The sequence below is a fragment of the Syngnathus typhle genome, linkage group LG13 (assembly GCF_033458585.1).
Source record: "Syngnathus typhle isolate RoL2023-S1 ecotype Sweden linkage group LG13, RoL_Styp_1.0, whole genome shotgun sequence".
In the NCBI taxonomy this organism is placed as follows: Eukaryota; Metazoa; Chordata; class Actinopteri; order Syngnathiformes; family Syngnathidae; genus Syngnathus; species Syngnathus typhle.
The window spans coordinates 3,978,703-3,995,746 of NC_083750.1; the positions used below are offsets into that span (position 1 = coordinate 3,978,703).

At 44.2% G+C, this 17,044-nt stretch overlaps 5 protein-coding genes across 18 annotated transcripts in view; 1 reads left to right on the plus strand and 4 right to left on the minus strand.

The window, feature by feature from the left end:
• Positions 1-268: 268 nt before the first annotated feature.
• On the minus strand, positions 269-4,027 carry LOC133165748 (B-cell lymphoma/leukemia 10-like). 2 transcript variants are annotated; one of them, XM_061295622.1, is made up of 5 exons: positions 3,504-4,027; positions 2,665-2,820; positions 2,432-2,518; positions 2,015-2,343; positions 1,478-1,618 (listed from the first exon to the last, which is right to left on the minus strand). In XM_061295622.1, the coding sequence occupies exons 1-4, from the start codon at positions 3,852-3,854 to the stop codon at positions 2,098-2,100; spliced, it is 840 nt and encodes a 279-aa protein (XP_061151606.1). In that variant the 5' UTR covers positions 3,855-4,027; the 3' UTR covers positions 1,478-1,618; positions 2,015-2,097. The 2 variants fall into 2 exon arrangements, with proteins under 2 accessions (XP_061151607.1, XP_061151606.1); XM_061295623.1 differs by lacking the exons at positions 2,432-2,518; positions 2,665-2,820; positions 3,504-4,027 and adding an exon at positions 269-929 and having other exon boundaries at positions 1,330-1,618; positions 2,015-2,206.
• A 136-nt stretch (positions 4,028-4,163) lies between these two features.
• Positions 4,164-7,390, minus strand: LOC133165737 (E3 ubiquitin-protein ligase TRIM47-like). 6 transcript variants are annotated; one of them, XM_061295600.1, is made up of 7 exons: positions 6,605-7,386; positions 6,383-6,481; positions 6,079-6,312; positions 5,754-5,910; positions 5,555-5,677; positions 5,273-5,375; positions 4,164-4,745 (listed from the first exon to the last, which is right to left on the minus strand). In XM_061295600.1, exons 1-7 carry the CDS (start codon positions 7,208-7,210, stop codon positions 4,643-4,645), a joined length of 1,425 nt encoding a protein of 474 aa, XP_061151584.1. In that variant the 5' UTR covers positions 7,211-7,386; the 3' UTR covers positions 4,164-4,642. The 6 variants fall into 6 exon arrangements, with proteins under 6 accessions (XP_061151584.1, XP_061151586.1, XP_061151585.1 ...); XM_061295602.1 differs by having other exon boundaries at positions 6,383-6,478; positions 6,623-7,385; XM_061295601.1 differs by having other exon boundaries at positions 6,383-6,478; positions 6,611-7,385.
• A 244-nt stretch (positions 7,391-7,634) lies between these two features.
• Positions 7,635-9,663, minus strand: LOC133165754 (B-cell lymphoma/leukemia 10-like). The gene is made up of 3 exons (XM_061295632.1): positions 9,378-9,663; positions 8,693-8,981; positions 7,635-8,295 (listed from the first exon to the last, which is right to left on the minus strand). The coding sequence occupies exons 1-3, from the start codon at positions 9,426-9,428 to the stop codon at positions 7,880-7,882; spliced, it is 756 nt and encodes a 251-aa protein (XP_061151616.1). The 5' UTR covers positions 9,429-9,663; the 3' UTR covers positions 7,635-7,879.
• A 380-nt stretch (positions 9,664-10,043) lies between these two features.
• LOC133165729 (outer dense fiber protein 2-like) lies at positions 10,044-16,337 on the minus strand. 4 transcript variants are annotated; one of them, XM_061295584.1, is made up of 17 exons: positions 16,220-16,337; positions 15,791-15,959; positions 15,551-15,671; positions 15,340-15,471; positions 15,194-15,268; positions 14,933-15,004; positions 14,710-14,826; positions 14,455-14,640; positions 14,280-14,389; positions 13,625-14,165; positions 13,348-13,443; positions 13,111-13,209; positions 12,791-12,949; positions 11,238-11,326; positions 10,948-11,161; positions 10,597-10,689; positions 10,044-10,515 (listed from the first exon to the last, which is right to left on the minus strand). In XM_061295584.1, exons 2-17 carry the CDS (start codon positions 15,952-15,954, stop codon positions 10,348-10,350), a joined length of 2,436 nt encoding a protein of 811 aa, XP_061151568.1. In that variant the 5' UTR covers positions 15,955-15,959; positions 16,220-16,337; the 3' UTR covers positions 10,044-10,347. The 4 variants fall into 4 exon arrangements, with proteins under 4 accessions (XP_061151568.1, XP_061151569.1, XP_061151570.1 ...); XM_061295585.1 differs by having other exon boundaries at positions 16,136-16,229; XM_061295587.1 differs by having other exon boundaries at positions 10,378-10,515; positions 10,597-10,687; positions 10,945-11,161.
• ift22 (intraflagellar transport 22 homolog (Chlamydomonas)) overlaps positions 10,086-17,044 on the plus strand; it is a 45,822-nt gene continuing 38,863 nt past the window's right edge. For 2 of the 5 annotated variants that reach the window (XM_061295638.1, XM_061295637.1), the window contains exons 1-2: positions 16,424-16,719; positions 16,866-16,997. In XM_061295638.1, coding sequence (XP_061151622.1) covers positions 16,715-16,719; positions 16,866-16,997 — 137 coding nt within the window. In that variant the 5' untranslated portion in view covers positions 16,424-16,714. Of the gene's footprint in view, positions 10,169-16,423; positions 16,720-16,865; positions 16,998-17,044 lie in introns of those variants that run through there. The other 3 variants (XM_061295640.1, XM_061295636.1, XM_061295639.1) reach the window with 3 other exon arrangements.

The window sequence follows — 17,044 nt, forward strand, 5'->3', positions numbered from 1 at the left end:
AATAAAACTTTTAATACGCCGTATAAAACAAACGAAATGGTTAAATTACGCTGATCGTCATCCCTTCCAAAAAGGGGCGGGTCCAACAAGCGGAAGTAGACGGTATATGATTTTTTTTTTTAAATATACCGTAGATAGCTTGTCATCTTTATATAGCGCTTTAACGATAGCTGTCGTAGCAACAAAACGGTTTTGTTTTTTTAAATCGGAAGTAGATGTTGTCGTTTTTGAATTTCAACTGAAATTATACCACAAAATTACATGCAAATTGTAAATTACACCATTTTTATTTTTGTTCAGAGTCAATTCTACACATAAGTATGTTAAAAGAATACAGATCAAAACTGAGCTGTATCTTTGTAATGATGTTTTTTTTTACATGAGTCATTTTAAAATCAAATTGTACAGGTGAACCTCAATGTTCTCATCTAAAATGTTAAAGACTCAAGTACTTTAGAGCATTTTTAAAAAGCAGCAGGACATGTTCTCTATTACAAACACACTAACCCTATTTTAGTATAAATTGCTCCGAACTGAAGCGGGAGTGAGACAACGCGAGCGGAGAGGTTGGAAGTTGGGGTCTGCTCCGCTGACAGTGGACCCCGGTGACACTGCATCTATGTTAGAGGGTAACCCCGCCAACTGCTCTTCATCCTCCTCCTCCTCCTCGGGCAGAGTGGGCGCTCCGGGGTCTCCTGGCCTAGGGAGGCTGGAAGAAGTTGTGGTGGAGGACGAGGCCACGAACGTCAGATCGCCATCATTCGATAGCGACGGCGCACTGGGGCAGACGCCGACTTTTAAAATAGTGGAGCTTTCTTGTCCGTCTGGGAAGCAAAGCAAGGTGGAGTCGCTTGAGAACGTTATGGAGAGGTCCTGGGTGGTACATGGAGGGGTGAGGCTGTTCTTGGATGAGGAACTAGAAGCTGCGGCTGTAGAAGAACAAGAGATAAATACACATGCATTTCCATAAATGTCCATATTGTAGTCATTTATTTCAAGAATTCAAGGGAGTGTGTGCTCCCTTGTGGACTTGCCATTATAGAAGAGATGCAGGACAAAAGCAAACTTTTGCCATTACTAGTGTAAAGTAGAGCTGTTTTGTGACAAGGAGCCAGCCGCCAGGTACTATGATGGGTAAGTAGGATTTTTTTAAATCTCATTCAATAATGTAATATATCCTACCATTGCCAGTTAAAACGCACTATTATTGTATTCGCTTTTCAAATGATGCTTGTGTGAGAGTGTTTAATGCTTCTTATTAATTGTACCTCACAATTTGGCAGAGTGGTGTGAAAACCCTACACTGAACGTAAGATGCTGCCTCCAAACCTTTGAGAGACTCCAGCTTCTCATTCTTGGTCTTCTGCACCTCATCTGTGATCTTGTGAATGACAAAGTTTTGTGAGCGCAGCTCCCGGATGGAGTCGACCAGGACGTCGAGGCCACGGGGGTTCTCGCTAAGGATGTCCAGCAGCCAGCCTGTCCTGCTGGTTTGCGTGCTCTTGCTGTTGATCTCCTCTGCATCGTCACGAGTCAGGATGCGACGGGAGCGCAAGTAGTCAAGATGGCAACGCGCCCGGATCTTCTCACAGAGGTAGTGCCGCATGCGGATCAGGACCTGGGGGATGGTGTTGGGGGAGCTCATTTTTTAAATATTTGCCTTTGCAAAAATAATAATTGAAAATAAATGCTTCATGACGTGAATTACTGGTCTGTATGAGCCTCAAAAGTGTATTCACAAGCCTACACCTATAGAATAAGAGTGCTGTAAAAATATTTACTTCTTTAAAGATAGACTTTAGTACATTCCAACACATTCAATCTATGTTTAAGACATTAGCATGTTAGCATGTGCCTGGTTTTGGCTGCACAGGTGTCCCTAATGTCAAGACGTTTACATAATCTAATTTTATAGGGGTGTTCTGATTTGGTACATTCCGGCTATTTTCGATAACTTTTGATTTATGCTCAACTACGGCTTCCATTCGGAGGGAGAGTGAAGCGGTGAACTCACGTCTTTTTTTATCTCAGCCATCTCATCTTCGGTGAGTTGAGGAACATCCATCCTCGCGACGATTAAAACCCTAAATATAATTTTTAAAAATCCAGGTGTTGGAAATGAAGGTGGTCATCGCTGCGGCAGAGCTTCTCCAGCTCAGCCTCGTTCCTCCGGACATCAGCCGTCTCACGCTCTAGCTTCTCCAACAGCTGCTCTGTCTGTGCCAGGGCCGCCCGTTCTCGCACTCTGATTGCCTCCCTCACGTCACACCGTTGCTTCTCGATGGTGCGGAGCAGTTTGGAGAAGACCCTGTCGTTCTCCTCCTCTGCTGCCTCCGTGGCGTGCTGAGGGGAAAATTAAGAATTGGATAAGAAATTGGAATTAAAAAAAAACAAAAAAACTACATGAATGTATTCATGTACACACACTCACTTTGATGTATCTGACCACATAGCGCAGCTCCTTCTCTACATCCTTGATGTTCTGCGTGCACTTCAAAGATGCTTCTTGGAGTTTTTTCTACAAAAACATGAAGTGCAGGCACAGGCAGTTTTGAGTCCCGCGAGTGGTATTGAAAAACTGAACTTCTTGCGTGAGCCACTGCTGACCGGTTGCCTACAACGTGCCATGTATGCACCCCCCTCAGGTGGTGGCCCCAGACATACCTGCTGGGCCATCCGCTCGTCCACCAGCCGCACGGTGTCATGGTTCTTGTGTTGGCCTTTGAGGCAGCGCGAGCACAATCCCTGATGGTCAGCACGGCAATAGCTTTTCAGCGGCTTTTGATGATGCTGGCACAGCTTCTCTTTGACAACACTGGACTGTGATGAGAACAGAGAACATAAGATGTTAAATGAATTTCTTCTGCAACTCTAATATGTTTTATGCTGAAAAACAACTATTGGCACCGAGCCGCCTATAAATGCCACCCCAAAAAACCTCTGTGCTGATTCAAAGGCAGCATGCCGAATGTCCTTTACTTAAGGCACTTTTAGAGTTTGCGTTCAGATCAATTGTAAATATTTTCTTTGAATATGCAATTAATATTAAAAAATATGAAAGGATGAACACTCTGATGAAGGCGGAAGAACCCGCCGAAACATGTCAGGTAAATATACCTAAAATTATTTGTTTGATATAGAAGAACCAGTGAAGTAATTGAAAAGGAAAAACAAGATGAACTTAGTACAACTATGAAAGGATGAATATCAAGATGCGTAAGAATACTGACTCCATGTGCAAGTGGCAGAGATAGCGCACATCATTCTTTTTTTTTTTTTTTAGATTTTTGCTATTATATTTTGAGGGCGTGTTATGCCACCCACAGTTTACATTGTAAACTGTGTCTTTTGATGAAGTAATAATTAAATAACACTGACCTAAAACTCAAGTAAAATTCAAATTTTAAAGTAATTTTTAAACACAAAGACCCGGACGAAGTCGTTGGTCAACTGCGCATGCGCATATTAATTCAATGAATCTTTAGAAGTTCAACGTTATTAACCTTGGTTGCAACCGCAACGCCTTGCCCCCGCCCGCGGAGGCGTTCGTCGGCCGGCTGCTCTTGGGCTCCGCTCTGGATGAACTTCTCCACCAGCTCTCCCAGGACAGTGTTGCGATTGAGCAGCGGTCTCGGCTTGAACTCCAAACGACACTGCGGGCAGGTGTACTGGGCCTTCTGCGGCTTGCCTCTGCTCCAGTAGTCCTCGATGCAGCTCAGGCAATAGCTGTGGCCGCACGGGATGGTCACTGGATCCCGAAGAACCTCCAGACACACCGAACAACTGAACTGGTCCAGTTCCACGGAGATAGTGGAGGTTGTCGACGCCGTTGTTGCCGATGCACCTGCCGCCATCTTACTCCCGTGAGAGACCTTCGTGGGCGTGCCTTACAGGTATGTTGATAAATGCACCTGCTGGAGACGGGAGGACGTGACGTCACAAAGCACAACGTTTATATTAGGTTTCGGGCTTGCTTGTAACGTGTCTGTGAAAAAATTCAAAGTAAATATTTGTACAAATGTCTTCTCTTGCATGCTATTTTCAAATGTCCTGTAGTGTGTCTACTACTGCTGTTGAAGCAATAGCCACTTTAATAACTAAAGCTGCAAAATTCAATGCGATATTGCACTAGTATTGCACACAATAGTGATTTTACTATGTAATTGATTTACCGTCATGTGTCAATTTATTTCAACATTGGAAAGTATCCATATTTGATATCATTGTATAAACACAATAAATACATGCAAAAAAGCCAAATACACTGCATCTTTATGTTTGTTGACACTCTGTAAACAGCATTCACAATTCAGTTTTTTTTGTCAGCATGACACAAACCAAAATAATATGTTATGTCTGTATGAATGATTACAAAAAAAAATAGTCACATTGTCATAAAATGTAAAACCAAATGTAACTAATGATGTGTAAAAACTAATAAAAAATTACTACAACACTCTCTTCAGTCCTGTAATGCATTTGGCGTTTGTGTGTCTACGTGTGTGAGACTCTGCTCATTTGATCGACACAACACTGACGCCAACAAGTAAGTAAATACTGTAGTTCCCAGTTTTTTTTACAAAAAAAATATAGTGAAGTGGTATGTCAAAAGAGGAAAACACTGATGCTTGATGATCAAGGTTTAAGGTTTTGAGTGTGAAATGATGTCTAAAGGTCTCATTTCTTTCTGAGATGACTGCGGCGCTGATGGTTCCTCTGCTTGGAGCCCGTAGACAATTTGGAACCTGCAAAAAATAACATTTATGAGATGGATGACAGAATATATTCACACATAATGTTTGTTTAACAGAAATTCCTTATATCTATTCCTCCATCTTAAAAAGCTACCTTTGGCGGTTTGTAAAATTGACGAGCTTATTTCAAGCTGGTTGATAAGAAATGATAAAAATAAATTGTTAAAATAAATTTAGGAGTGAAACATACAATTTATAATGGCATTTTATAAATTGTTGCCAGCCATTTCAATATAATCATGTTAAATGATTGAATCTGTTTGTGTACATACATACATACATTACGATCGTGGCAGGATACTGCGAAAGTTTAAAAATTAAAAAAAAAAGTGGAAAAAAATCTGCTCAGTGGTTAACTGCAATTTTTAAACAGAAATAGCTTGTGTGTCCTTCAATGTATTTATAGCGCTGATTTAAAAAAATAAAAAATACATATTTGATACATTTTTATTTTTTGCTTTTACGTTTCACCTAAACATGACATATTATGGAGAAAATGCCTTCTATGCAGCAGTTACCAACCAGAAGCCGAGAAGACAAAAATGGGCACAACCGGTCCTGGGCTTAGGAATGGGTTGAGTGGGCTCATGTGGCTTTGGTCCAAACCAGGTGACAGGAACTCTACACGCACAAACACACGTACTTCATGTGCATGTTTTCCATTAGGTTGAAAGAGAATTCCAGAATATAGTTCACGTAACTTGATATTTTTATGTTATGGCTACAAAGCCAGAAAGCTGCCACGTGTCTCAGTATTGTTTTGAAAGGTTTCACACGAGTGATTGTTATAGTTGTCTCACCTGTCTCCTCCATTTGTACAGGGGGGTGAATTTCGGCCAAGGGTGCTGTCACATTAGCCGAGGGCCCGGTCACGTCGATGTGGACGGGCAAATTGGGGGGAGCCGTGATCACCACTTCTCTCACTGATAGAGCACACATCAAAACTGTTGGTGCGTTCCATGTAATGTCTTTTACTAACGGGGTCAAGCAAAAGTGCACCTTTCTCATAGATGCTGACGAAGCCATCCTGGCAAAACTCTTGCAACAGCGATTTAAAGTCGCACACGGCTTTTGTGGCAAACGTCAAGCCGGGTTCCACGGCGATGGCAGGGATCGGCGACGTCACGGGCGGCAGCGCTTCCAGCGCCTGACAGCTCTATCGCAGCAAAATAATCAAGTGCGAAATAAAGTAAGAGGAGCAAAAGACATTTGGAGGGAAACCACCTAATTCCTGGACTAAAAGCTCTGACATCATGAAAACTAAAATTGTTTGACCAGCGGTTTGGGTATGTGTCATTTTTGCTTAGCGGCTTGGCACTCTTACCTGAAGGAAAAGCAGGTGGTCGTCGGCGAGGGTCAGCCGGTCCAGATCGGCCTCTCGCTTCTTCTGCTCAGTGATCTCCTTTTGGATCTTCTCTAGAAGCCGCTCGGCCTGACTCACGACCTGCTTCTGCTGAGCCTTGATCAACTCACGCACTTCGAAGCGCTTCAGCTCCATGCTGCGGACAAGGTCGGTGAAGACGCCGTCGCTTGTCTCCGTCGCCAGCCGAGCTAAACGCTGCGGGGAGGAGAGAGTTAAGTGCCATTTGTGATATTCAATAGAAAAATGACGAGTGTGTGTGACTTACATTAAGAGAAAATATGGCTTGTCTTAGCTCTTGAACTTCCTTCTCTCTTTGCTGAATGCTCTGCTGGGAGCTGAGCTTCATCTCACCCAGCTGTCTCTGTGCATCAGGAGAATTGTACAAAAAAAGCCAACAAGTCAAACTTTTTTTACTTCATGATATATTAGGAAGAGATATTTTGATCATCATAGGGTTATTTGCCCCCCCCGAGCATGCTAAGTTCCACTGCACTTGTATTTCCACCTCCACCAGCACGGTGTCGTGTCCCTTGTGTTCATCCGCCAGGCACATGGAGCAGATGCGCTGCTTGTCCGTGCGGCAGTAGACCTCCAGCAGCTTATCGTGACGCTGGCACACGCTCTCCTGGAGCCTCTTGAAGGCTGACACCAGCTTGTGCTTCTTAAATACGGCCGAGTCGTGGTGGGGCCGGACGTGCAGCTCGCAGTACGACGCCAGGCACACCAAGCAAGAGTTGACCGCCTTGTTCTTCCTCCCGGGGCACACGTCGCACTCCACGTCGCCGGCCTCCGCCAGGCTTTGTTGTTGTTGCCCCCCTCCGCCTGCCGGGACCTCCTGGAGTCCGCTACGCTGGAATCGGTCCACCACGTCGGCTAGCAAGGTGCTGCGGGCGAGGGCTGGCCTCGGGCTGAAGCTTTGTCGGCACTGGGGGCACATGAACACGCCGAGGTATTCATCCTGGTCCCAGTAGTTGCGGATGCAGTCGGAGCAGTAGCTATGGCCGCACGGGATGGTCACCGGATCTCGCAGGACATCCAGACACACAGAGCAGGTGAACTGATCTTTGTCCAGGACCACCCCTGCCTGGGCCATCGTCCCCCAAAGTGATGAAGTTGGAAGGAACGAGGACGAAGGACCACAAGACGAAAGACAGCTGCTTTGTTTACAAGAAGTGACGCCAAGGGGCGGGGCTAATTGGCGGAAGTAAATGAGTTTTATTATCAACTTGCGTGAACTTGTAAATTTTGATGAAAAATAAAACTTCTAATACGCCGTATAAAACAAACGAAATGGTTAAATTACGCTGATCATCAGCCCTTCCAAAAAGGGGCGGGTCCAACAAGCGGAAGTAGACGGTATATGATTTTTTTTTAAATATACCGTAGATAGCGTGTCATCTTTATATAGCGCTTTAACGATAGCTGTCGTAGCAACAAAACGGTTTTTTTTTTTTAAATCGGAAGTAGATGTCGTTTTTGAATTTCAACTGAAATTATACCACAAAAATACATGCAAATTGTAAATTACACCATTTTTATTTTTGTTCAGAGTCAATTCTACACATAAGTATGTTAAAAGAATACAGATCAAAACTGAGCTGTATCTTTGTAATGATGTTGTTTTTTACATGAGTCATTTTAAAATCAAATTGTACAGGTGAACCTCAATGTTCTCATCTAAAATGTTAAAGACTCAAGTACTTTAGAGCATTTTTAAAAAGCAGCAGGACATGTTCTCTATTACAAACACACTAACCCTATTTTAGTATAAATTGCTCCGAACTGAAGCGGGAGTGAGACAACGCGAGCGGAGAGGTTGGAAGTTGGGGTCCGCTCCGCTGACAGTGGACCCCGGTGACACTGCATCTATGTTAGAGGGTAACCCCGCCAACTGCTCTTCATCCTCCTCCTCCTCCTCGGGCAGAGTGGGCGCTCCGGGGTCTCCTGGCCTAGGGAGGCTGGAAGAAGTTGTGGTGGAGGACGAGGCCACGAACGTCAGATCGCCATCATTCGATAGCGACGGCGCACTGGGGCAGACGCCGACTTTTAAAATAGTGGAGCTTTCTTGTCCGTCTGGGAAGCAAAGCAAGGTGGAGTCGCTTGAGAACGTTATGGAGAGCTCCTGGGTGGTACATGGAGGGGTGAGGCTGTTCTTGGATGAGGAACTAGAAGCTGCGGCTGTAGAAGAACAAGAGATAAATACACATGCATTTCCATAAATGTCCATATTGTAGTCATTTATTTCAAGAATTCAAGGGAGTGTGTGCTCCCTTGTGGACTTGCCATTATAGAAGAGATGCAGGACAAAAGCAAACTTTTGTCATTAGTGTAAAGTAGAGCTGTTTTGTGACGAGGAGCCAGCCGCCAGGTACTATGATGGGTAAGTAGGATTTTTTTAAATCTCATTCAATAATGTAATATATCCTACCATTGCCAGTTAAAACGCACTATTATTGTATTCGCTTTTCAAATGATGCTTGTGTGAGAGTGTTTAATGCTTCTTATTAATTGTACCTCACAATTTGGCAGAGTGGTGTGAAAACCCTACACTGAACGTAAGATGCTGCCTCCAAACCTTTGAGAGACTCCAGCTTCTCATTCTTGGTCTTCTGCACCTCATCTGTGATCTTGTGAATGACAAAGTTTTGTGAGCGCAGCTCCCGGATGGAGTCGACCAGGACGTCGAGGCCACGGGGGTTCTCGCTAAGGATGTCCAGCAGCCAGCCTGTCCTGCTGGTTTGCGTGCTCTTGCTGTTGATCTCCTCTGCATCGTCACGAGTCAGGATGCGACGGGAGCGCAAGTAGTCAAGATGGCAACGCGCCCGGATCTTCTCACAGAGGTAGTGCCGCATGCGGATCAGGACCTGGGGGATGGTGTTGGGGGAGCTCATTTTTTAAATATTTGCCTTTGCAAAAATAATAATTGAAAATAAATGCTTCATGACGTGAATTACTGGTCTGTATGAGCCTCAAAAGTGTATTCACAAGCCTACACCTATAGAATAAGAGTGCTGTAAAAATATTTACTTCTTTAAAGATAGACTTTAGTACATTCCAACACATTCAATCTATGTTTAAGACATTAGCATGTTAGCATGTGCCTGGTTTTGGCTGCACAGGTGTCCCTAATGTCAAGACGTTTACATAATCTAATTTTATAGGGGTGTTCTGATTTGGTACATTCCGGCTATTTTCGATAACTTTTGATTTATGCTCAACTACGGCTTCCATTCGGAGGGAGAGTGAAGCGGTGAACTCACGTCTTTTTTTATCTCAGCCATCTCATCTTCGGTGAGTTGAGGAACATCCATCCTCGCGACGATTAAAACCCTAAATATAATTTTTAAAAATCCAGGTGTTCCGGTAAAATGCGAGCGGCCACTACACCAAGTTCGGCTTTGAGTTCTTAACCAAAGAGTTTACTTTGGAGTTTTTATATCGCGGTTAATCTTGAGGAATCGCTGATATTTTTGTATTTTAGTACACGAAGATGGGGAGAAGCCCGTACTTCCTGATTGGTAAAGTTTACGTCGACTCGAGGCAAGGGCGAACGTCACACGTCACTCAAATTTAGATATTATGTAATGGCCTCTTTTGGCCACAGAGTGTCGCTGTTGGGAAAACCGTTCTAGATCCGTTCAGTCCTGGAAATGTTTGCCTTTATAAAGTTCTGTATTGAATTTATAATTGAAAATGTTAACGTTGGTTGACTAGATTAACTAGACACATTATCTAATCACCATTAACCAGAACTGGCGTCACACTCAAGATACTTTTGAAATCCAAACTACATGGTTCGTCCCAAATCCTCAGCAGCTCTGTAATCACGTCCATTGCTCAATATTCATTCAACACAAAAACACAACAAACAAAATTTGTAGTAATAGTAGAGAGCACATACAGACAAATCACCATTCACAGGAGTCTTTGATGATCATGCTTGTTTTTTTTTTTAATGTGATAGGATGTCGGACAACCTCAAGAAACCTTCACTAACCAAACATGTGGAAAACATGCTAGAAGAGAGAACCTGAACACTGAGCTTCAAATGGTGAGAGAGAACTGTTACGGTGTATTAATTTTTTTTAGTCAAGTTTATATATACAGCCCTAAATCACATACAAAAAATTGACAATTATTCTCGAACATCCCCTGATCTTAAACTCCCACTTAAACTTACACTTTGCTTCCTCGAAAAGTAATAACAATAAATAGCACTTGCTGAAAAGATCATTTCATAAAAGTTGAAGACCAAAAAGTGGATATTTGATCTTCAAATATCATCAAGTAAGAGTTTTTGAGAAAGTCCACGTAGTTCTGCATGTTCTTCTTATGGCTCTCGCACTTGTCCAGGCTGAACTGCAGCTCTTTGACACGCGCCTCAAATTTCTTCTCCGCCTAAATGGGCACAGACGTCTCAGGGTTGAATGTAATTAAGCACATAGGTGGTGTGAGGACGAGACAAAGTCAGGTTCTCACCGTCAACTTGTTCTGACGGAGAAGCCTCAGCTCATTAACGGTGATCTGAAGGGCCTCGTCTTTGGACAAAACTTGCTCTTTGAAATTTTTTACCTAGAAATGTAACGATTATTATTATTCATTGTGACGGTAGGGTAGTGGTGGCCAATATAATCTCAACTATATTTGTAATAAGTTTCTGGACTGTACCATTTGTGTTTCTGGGATAAGGGTTATGGTTAGAAAAAGACAACAACAAAAATGGATTGGTGTTAGTTAGATAGGTGTTAGTTTTTTTTAGCTGGCTACTTCCTGGTTCAGAGGATGAAGTAACATTCTGGGGTTGTTGGTAGTCTGCTTGCATCCAAGTACCTGTTCTTTGAAATTCAACAAGTCTCCTGAGCATTGTGCCAACTGCTGGTTGATCGCTTGGCATTCAGACATCCGTTGCTCCAGCTGGCGTTTGAGGTCTGTGCATCGGGTGGAGCTTTGCTCAAGCAGCTGGTTGCTGTGGCAAAGAGCCTGCTCTTGAGTCTCCAGCTTCTGCTCCAGCTTCAGCTTTTCTTGGCGCAACTCCTCCAGCGTCCTAAACAAATATTTAGGAGTCAGGCTTCGTGTGCAAGTTGCAATTTGGTTTAGTTGAGTCTTTGGGGTTGCCTTACTTTTGTAGGGTGTCCACTTGTTCTTGCAGTTTTGAACTGGACTCTCTCAGCTCTGTAGTGGATTTCACCAAATTCACTTGAGTCTGCAGCTGTTATTTCAAAAGGTAGATGTTATAAATTACAAATATGAACTGCATGTATTAATCTATTAACCAATTTTCGTCAGTTGAAAAATGTCTCTTCAATTGTAAATACACAATCACAACTAATAAAATTATGACATTTTGTTTGGTGTAGAGGTTCTGTGTAACTCCATCCAGCCATTTTCTGCACCGCTTTGTCTCCACGGGGGTCGCGGGCGTGGTGGAGTCTATCCAAGCGGACATCGGGCAGTAGGCTGGGGACACCCTGAACCGGTTCCCAGCCAATCGCAGGGCACACAGAGACGAACAACCATCCGCACTCGCACCTCGGGGCAATTTAGAGTGCTCAATCGGCCTGTCAAGCATGTTTTTGGGATGTGGGAGGAAACCAGAGTGCCCGGAGGAAACCCACGCGGGCTCGCGGAGAACATGCAGGTGGTGGAATCGAACTGGCACCCTCCTAACTCTGAGGCGGACGTGCTAACCAGTGCCTCACTGACCCACCTCTGTATAACTCATTTATTTGACATTTAGAATGACCTTTCAAAATGACCGAGATGTATTTCCTTTTTTATTTTGATTGTATAAGAGAATGAATAAAGGATAAACTGATAATATATTGATAATATTTTGTTTTAATTATAACAAAAATCTTAAAGATAAATCATATTAAATATTTTGGATTTTATGCATTAAAGTTTTTCGGAAAAGGGTGGAATGCCCTCTCCGGATCGGGGATGAGATCCTGCCCCATGCGGACTCTGTACCGGTCCGTCGTGGTAAAGAGAGAGCTGAGCCAAAAGGCAAAGCTCTCAATTTACCGGTCGATTTACGCTCCTACCCTCACCTATGGTCACGAGCTATGGGTCATGACCGAAAGAACGAGGTCCCGGATACAAGCGGCCGAAATGAGTTTCCTCTCAAGGATGTCCGGGCTCTCCCTTAGAGATAGGGTGAGAAGCTCGGTCATCCGGGAGAAACTCGGACTAGAGTCGCTGCTCCTCCACGCTGAGAGGAGCCAGACGAGGTGGCTCGGGCATCTCATCAGGATGCCTCTTGGACGCCTCCCTGGGGAGGTGTTCCGGGCATGTCCCACCGGTAGGAGACCCCGGAGACGATCCAGGACGCGCTGGAGAGACTATGTCTCTCAGCTGGCCTGGGAACGTCTTGGGATCCCCCGGAATGAATCTGGATGAAGTGGCTGGGGAGAGAGAAGTCTGGGAGTCCCTCCTAAAGCTGGTGCCCCTGCGACCCGACCGTGGATAAGCGGAAGAAGATGGATGGATTAAAGTTTTCAAAAAATTTCTACATTTATTATAATGACCCAGTTATTTGTCTATGAAATTATTTTATTTAAAAAAATACTAAATCAAATTCTACATTAGACTGATTTTGTCCCTAAAATCATTTCACGTTCTCTTGCCCCATGATGATGGGCCCAAGGGGTCCAATTAGTCCCTTCCTTACTACCTCATTCTGCAGATTCTTAATATCCTCTGCCTGTTCTGAGCACTTCCTCTCGGAGGTTTGCAGCTTCTCCTGGCAAGCGAGCAGCTTCATCTCGGTCTCTTTCAGCATTTTAGGTAAATGCTGCAGCTCTTCCACGCGAACCTGCAGCTGCTGTCTCACCTGACAGAGGGTTAGACTAAAGTCTCATCAAACCTGATTGATGGGCTCCGCTCTGCATGTCGCTTAAAATTGCCATTAATACATTTAAGACATCCTAAAATGGTCGCCAGCCAATCACAGGACATATTTGGTACACAACAGAAAGGAAAAAAAAAAAATACCTCGTCAGCTTTTGAGTATTCTATGTCTTCCATTCTCTGACAATCCTGTGATATGTTTTGAAGCCTCGCATTGTTCAACTCTGCTTCAAGTGCTGCAACCTGAAGAAGCACAGAGTTCAAATTATTAAGCCATTTGTTTTCAATCATTATGCTATCTGACGTCAAGCGAGGGGTGGGGTGAACCCAGAATTTGATGCGGACCAATCACAGGTCACACACTCTCATTGTCATACTAACCTGGCTTTGAAACTGTTCAACAATGCGGTCCTTTTCACCCGACATACTCTTCTCTTGGACCAGGGCTGCCTCACATTCAGCAAGTTGCTCCTCCAACTGGGCAAAGGACAGCCGTGACACACACACACAGATTACATAGATTTTGTGACACTTGTAAAGGTGACACATTGTGGAAAATTGACTTATAGGAATAGATATAAATCAACGGTGTCTCTTGAGCACAAAAGTTTGCACATCCCTCGGTTTGATTTTAAAGGTGTGTCCAACCGAGTAGTACCTTGAGCGTAGCGTAACTGCCGGTGTCGTTCTCCTTTTCCACTTCACAGCTTTGGAACTGCTGCGCCACACCGTCATGTCTCGCGGGGATATCCACGGTCTCCTCCACTCTCTCTCCTTGCGGCTCCTCCCTTTCAGAGCTGCACCCCCTCGCTTTCTCCATTGCCCTCTTCTCTTGTTTTCTTGTCTTTTCCTGCCTCTCTTCACAATCCTTCTCCCACTCTCTCCTCTTCTTCTCACCCTTCGCCCTTTCCTTCACCCATTCCTTTTCCTGGTCTTCCCACTCCCACCTTTCCTTCTCCCTCTCTGCCCTTTCCCTCACCCCTTCCTTCTCCCGGGTTTCCCACTCCCCCCTCTCCTTCTCCCGGTCTTCAAACTCTCTTCTCTCCTTCTCCACCTTTGCCTTTCCCCAGTCCTCCTCCTTATCCTCCTGCTCCTTCCTTTCCTTCATCCTCTCCTTAAATTCCCTTTCCCATTCCTTCACCATTGCTGTCTGCTTCTGCATGTCCTTCTGAACTCTTATTGGGATGGCGATGACTTGCCTTCAAGGATCAAAGTTAAAGGAGACATATTCTCAGTGTTTCTGTCAGCAGAAGTCTAATGTAATGCTTTTTTATGCAACTTCAAACAAATTGAATAACCAAGTCCTAACTTACTTTTGCAGTAACTCCACGTGAGCAGTTAGTTTGTGCTTGTCCTCGGTCAGCTGCTCTTTCTCCAGCTTCCACGTCTCACTCTTTTCTTGGAGAGTTGACAGCTGGGCATCCTGCTCCAGGATAAAAAATGTTTACAGTCTGCGACGAGAGTCAAGTGTATGGACAGCGGTCTCACCTTCTTCTGCAGCTGACTCAAGCATTTGTCGAGGGTGGCCTCGAAGCGCTCGGCTTTCTGCTTGTGCACACGCGAGGCCTTTTTGAGGGCTTCCTTCTCCTGCGAGGTCTGCTCGGTCAGAGCCGTCAGGGACGCTTTCAGGTCGTCTATCTCTGCCTTGTGTTGAGTCAGGGATCGCTCAAGTGTCTAGAAAAGGAGCATGTGGTACAACATGATGACTTTAGGGGCGGGGGGAACAGATTGAGGGCTTCTTACCCGCACTTGCACGGTCAGTCGATTGTTTTCCGCCTCCTTGTTGCGAAGCTGCCCCTGTATACGGGCGCGAGTGCCTTCTGCATTGTTAGCTATGTTAAGAGCACTTTTGATGTTCTCCTGTGGTCATCGGAAATGAGAAGGAATTTAAATAGGGCTATTTTTCCATCAACCTTTGAGCCGAGTAAAAGACAGTTAATGAAAACACATACAGTATTACGCTCACCTGTTCCTTTTGCTGCAGAAACATCAGCTCCTCCGCCCTTTTTTCTGTTACACCAAGGTCACCTTTTAGAAGCTGCAGAGGATAAATACAGCAGATATGACACACTACCTGGACAAAAGTATTGGGACACAAGGCTATCTCATCTAAATGTAAAGTATATGTGTTCCCTTGGAAGATTTTGGAGTGAAAAACCATTTTGAACATCTGCCTCACAGTTTTGAGATTCTGGCTTTACTTGTGTGCTTTCTTCGAATAACACACCTGATTTTCACGTTCAATCTGTAGGATTTTAGTCAGCAAAGCATCAATCTTGGTGCTCGCATCAATGCGATCAGCCTGGTTATACAGAAAAAAAGCATTTGTAAACTTTCCATGAACAGCTGGTCATCAAATGCATAACCACCAACCTCCTCATCCAGAAGCTGGTTCAGTCTTTTTCGCACAACCTGGTTGATTTGACGAAAGTCCTCCATCTTCTGGAGCAAAAGTCCTCTCTGCTTCACCATGCGCTGTTTGTTGACTGCGGATGGTTGTGAATCCTTTGATAAACCAGAAGCGAAAACATGAGGGATCTGAAGTACTTTGTTTGCTCTGGACACAACGCAAGTCGAAACATACTTTCAGGATGTCTTTGAACGACGCAATCTGCATGGCTGCAGAGATGATGGCAGCTTCGGCATCCATCAGTCTCTTCACGAATGATCCAAATCCTTTGTCATTGTCACCAGTATTACGTGGACTATATGGAATATGTAGCAAAAGAATAGCCGAGGGTCATTTTTGAGGCCACTTGTGGTTGTCACTCCACAATGACAGACTTCTGAGTATGCATGCTATGTATGTATGCATGTTCCTCACCAGTGGATCTCAACCTGTGGAGTTCTGTTGCCACTAGTGCTCGTCCAGATGGTCTTGGGGGCTTCATGAGAGCTTTCGAGGTCTCCACAAGTCAGTGTCACACCAAACCTGGCTGAGGAACTGCAGCCAGGAGGCTGACTCTGCCGTTCATCCTCGGGACACATAATACCTGTCATGGATGCAAGAATAAAAAAAGACACCGAACATTGTAAACATGCACTCAGTTGAAGGAAAGTATTATTGTTTGTGTCGTCAAGGGAGATGAGCGAAGCGTGGTGTAACGCCCTCCCAGCCGCCCCTTTATGACGTTTAAACATTTCATTTAAATCGAATTGTGAACCTTACCGTACACAAGTAACCGCGTAAGCGACAGCTTCGCTATAATCAATTGCTAATAAGCAGTATGTTGTTAATAAATACATTACTCACGGATTTGGTTTCGTTTCGTATGGCGACCACTCCAAAACACCCGCCTACTTCATCAATCTCGGTGATTTGAAGGTGATTGGCTAGTCGAGGTACCATATTGTTACGTCACGGCTTTCCCTCGTTTTCGATTCGTTTCACAGGAGGAAACGTAGGCGGTGCTTCGCTGTCTTTAATTCCCTGACAACCAATGAGCAGACAGCGACGCAGCCATTGGCTGAAACCATAGCAACTAAACGGAAGTTTACAGTCGCGGGATCGGCTAACAAGCAAAGCGCCAAAGATTTACGAGTATTTTATTTTATTTTGTTATTTTCTACTAGCTGAAAGTTTTAAAATCAACATTGAATCAACATACAGGTGTTTATCACTGACGCAACTGACACTTGGTCAAGAAAACGCGCACTTGTGGCTTAAATCGCAGTTAGCTTGACGGCTAATGCATCTCGAGCCTTGTCGCCACAATGTTCAAAGCTAAAATACTGCTAATTGGGCCAAATGAGGTAAGTAAATATACACAACGTAGCTGTTAGTTCACATGTGTTCGGTTATAACTGCAGTAAATGACAACTCAATAAACACTACCCACATTTTCTGTAAACGTGTAATGGACCTCTCAAAATTTGGAATGCAACGATTTCCATTTCAGAGTGGCAAAACCGTCCTCGCAAATTTTCTCTCGGACGCAACAGAAAACGTGGGAGGCAAATACAGACCCACTCAAGCAGTCAGGTACGAGCTACATGACAATCCACAAATGTCAACAACTTTCTTGTTTGAGGTACAACTAATTGCATTAATATATTAATAGTGGTAGTTTTCTGATGT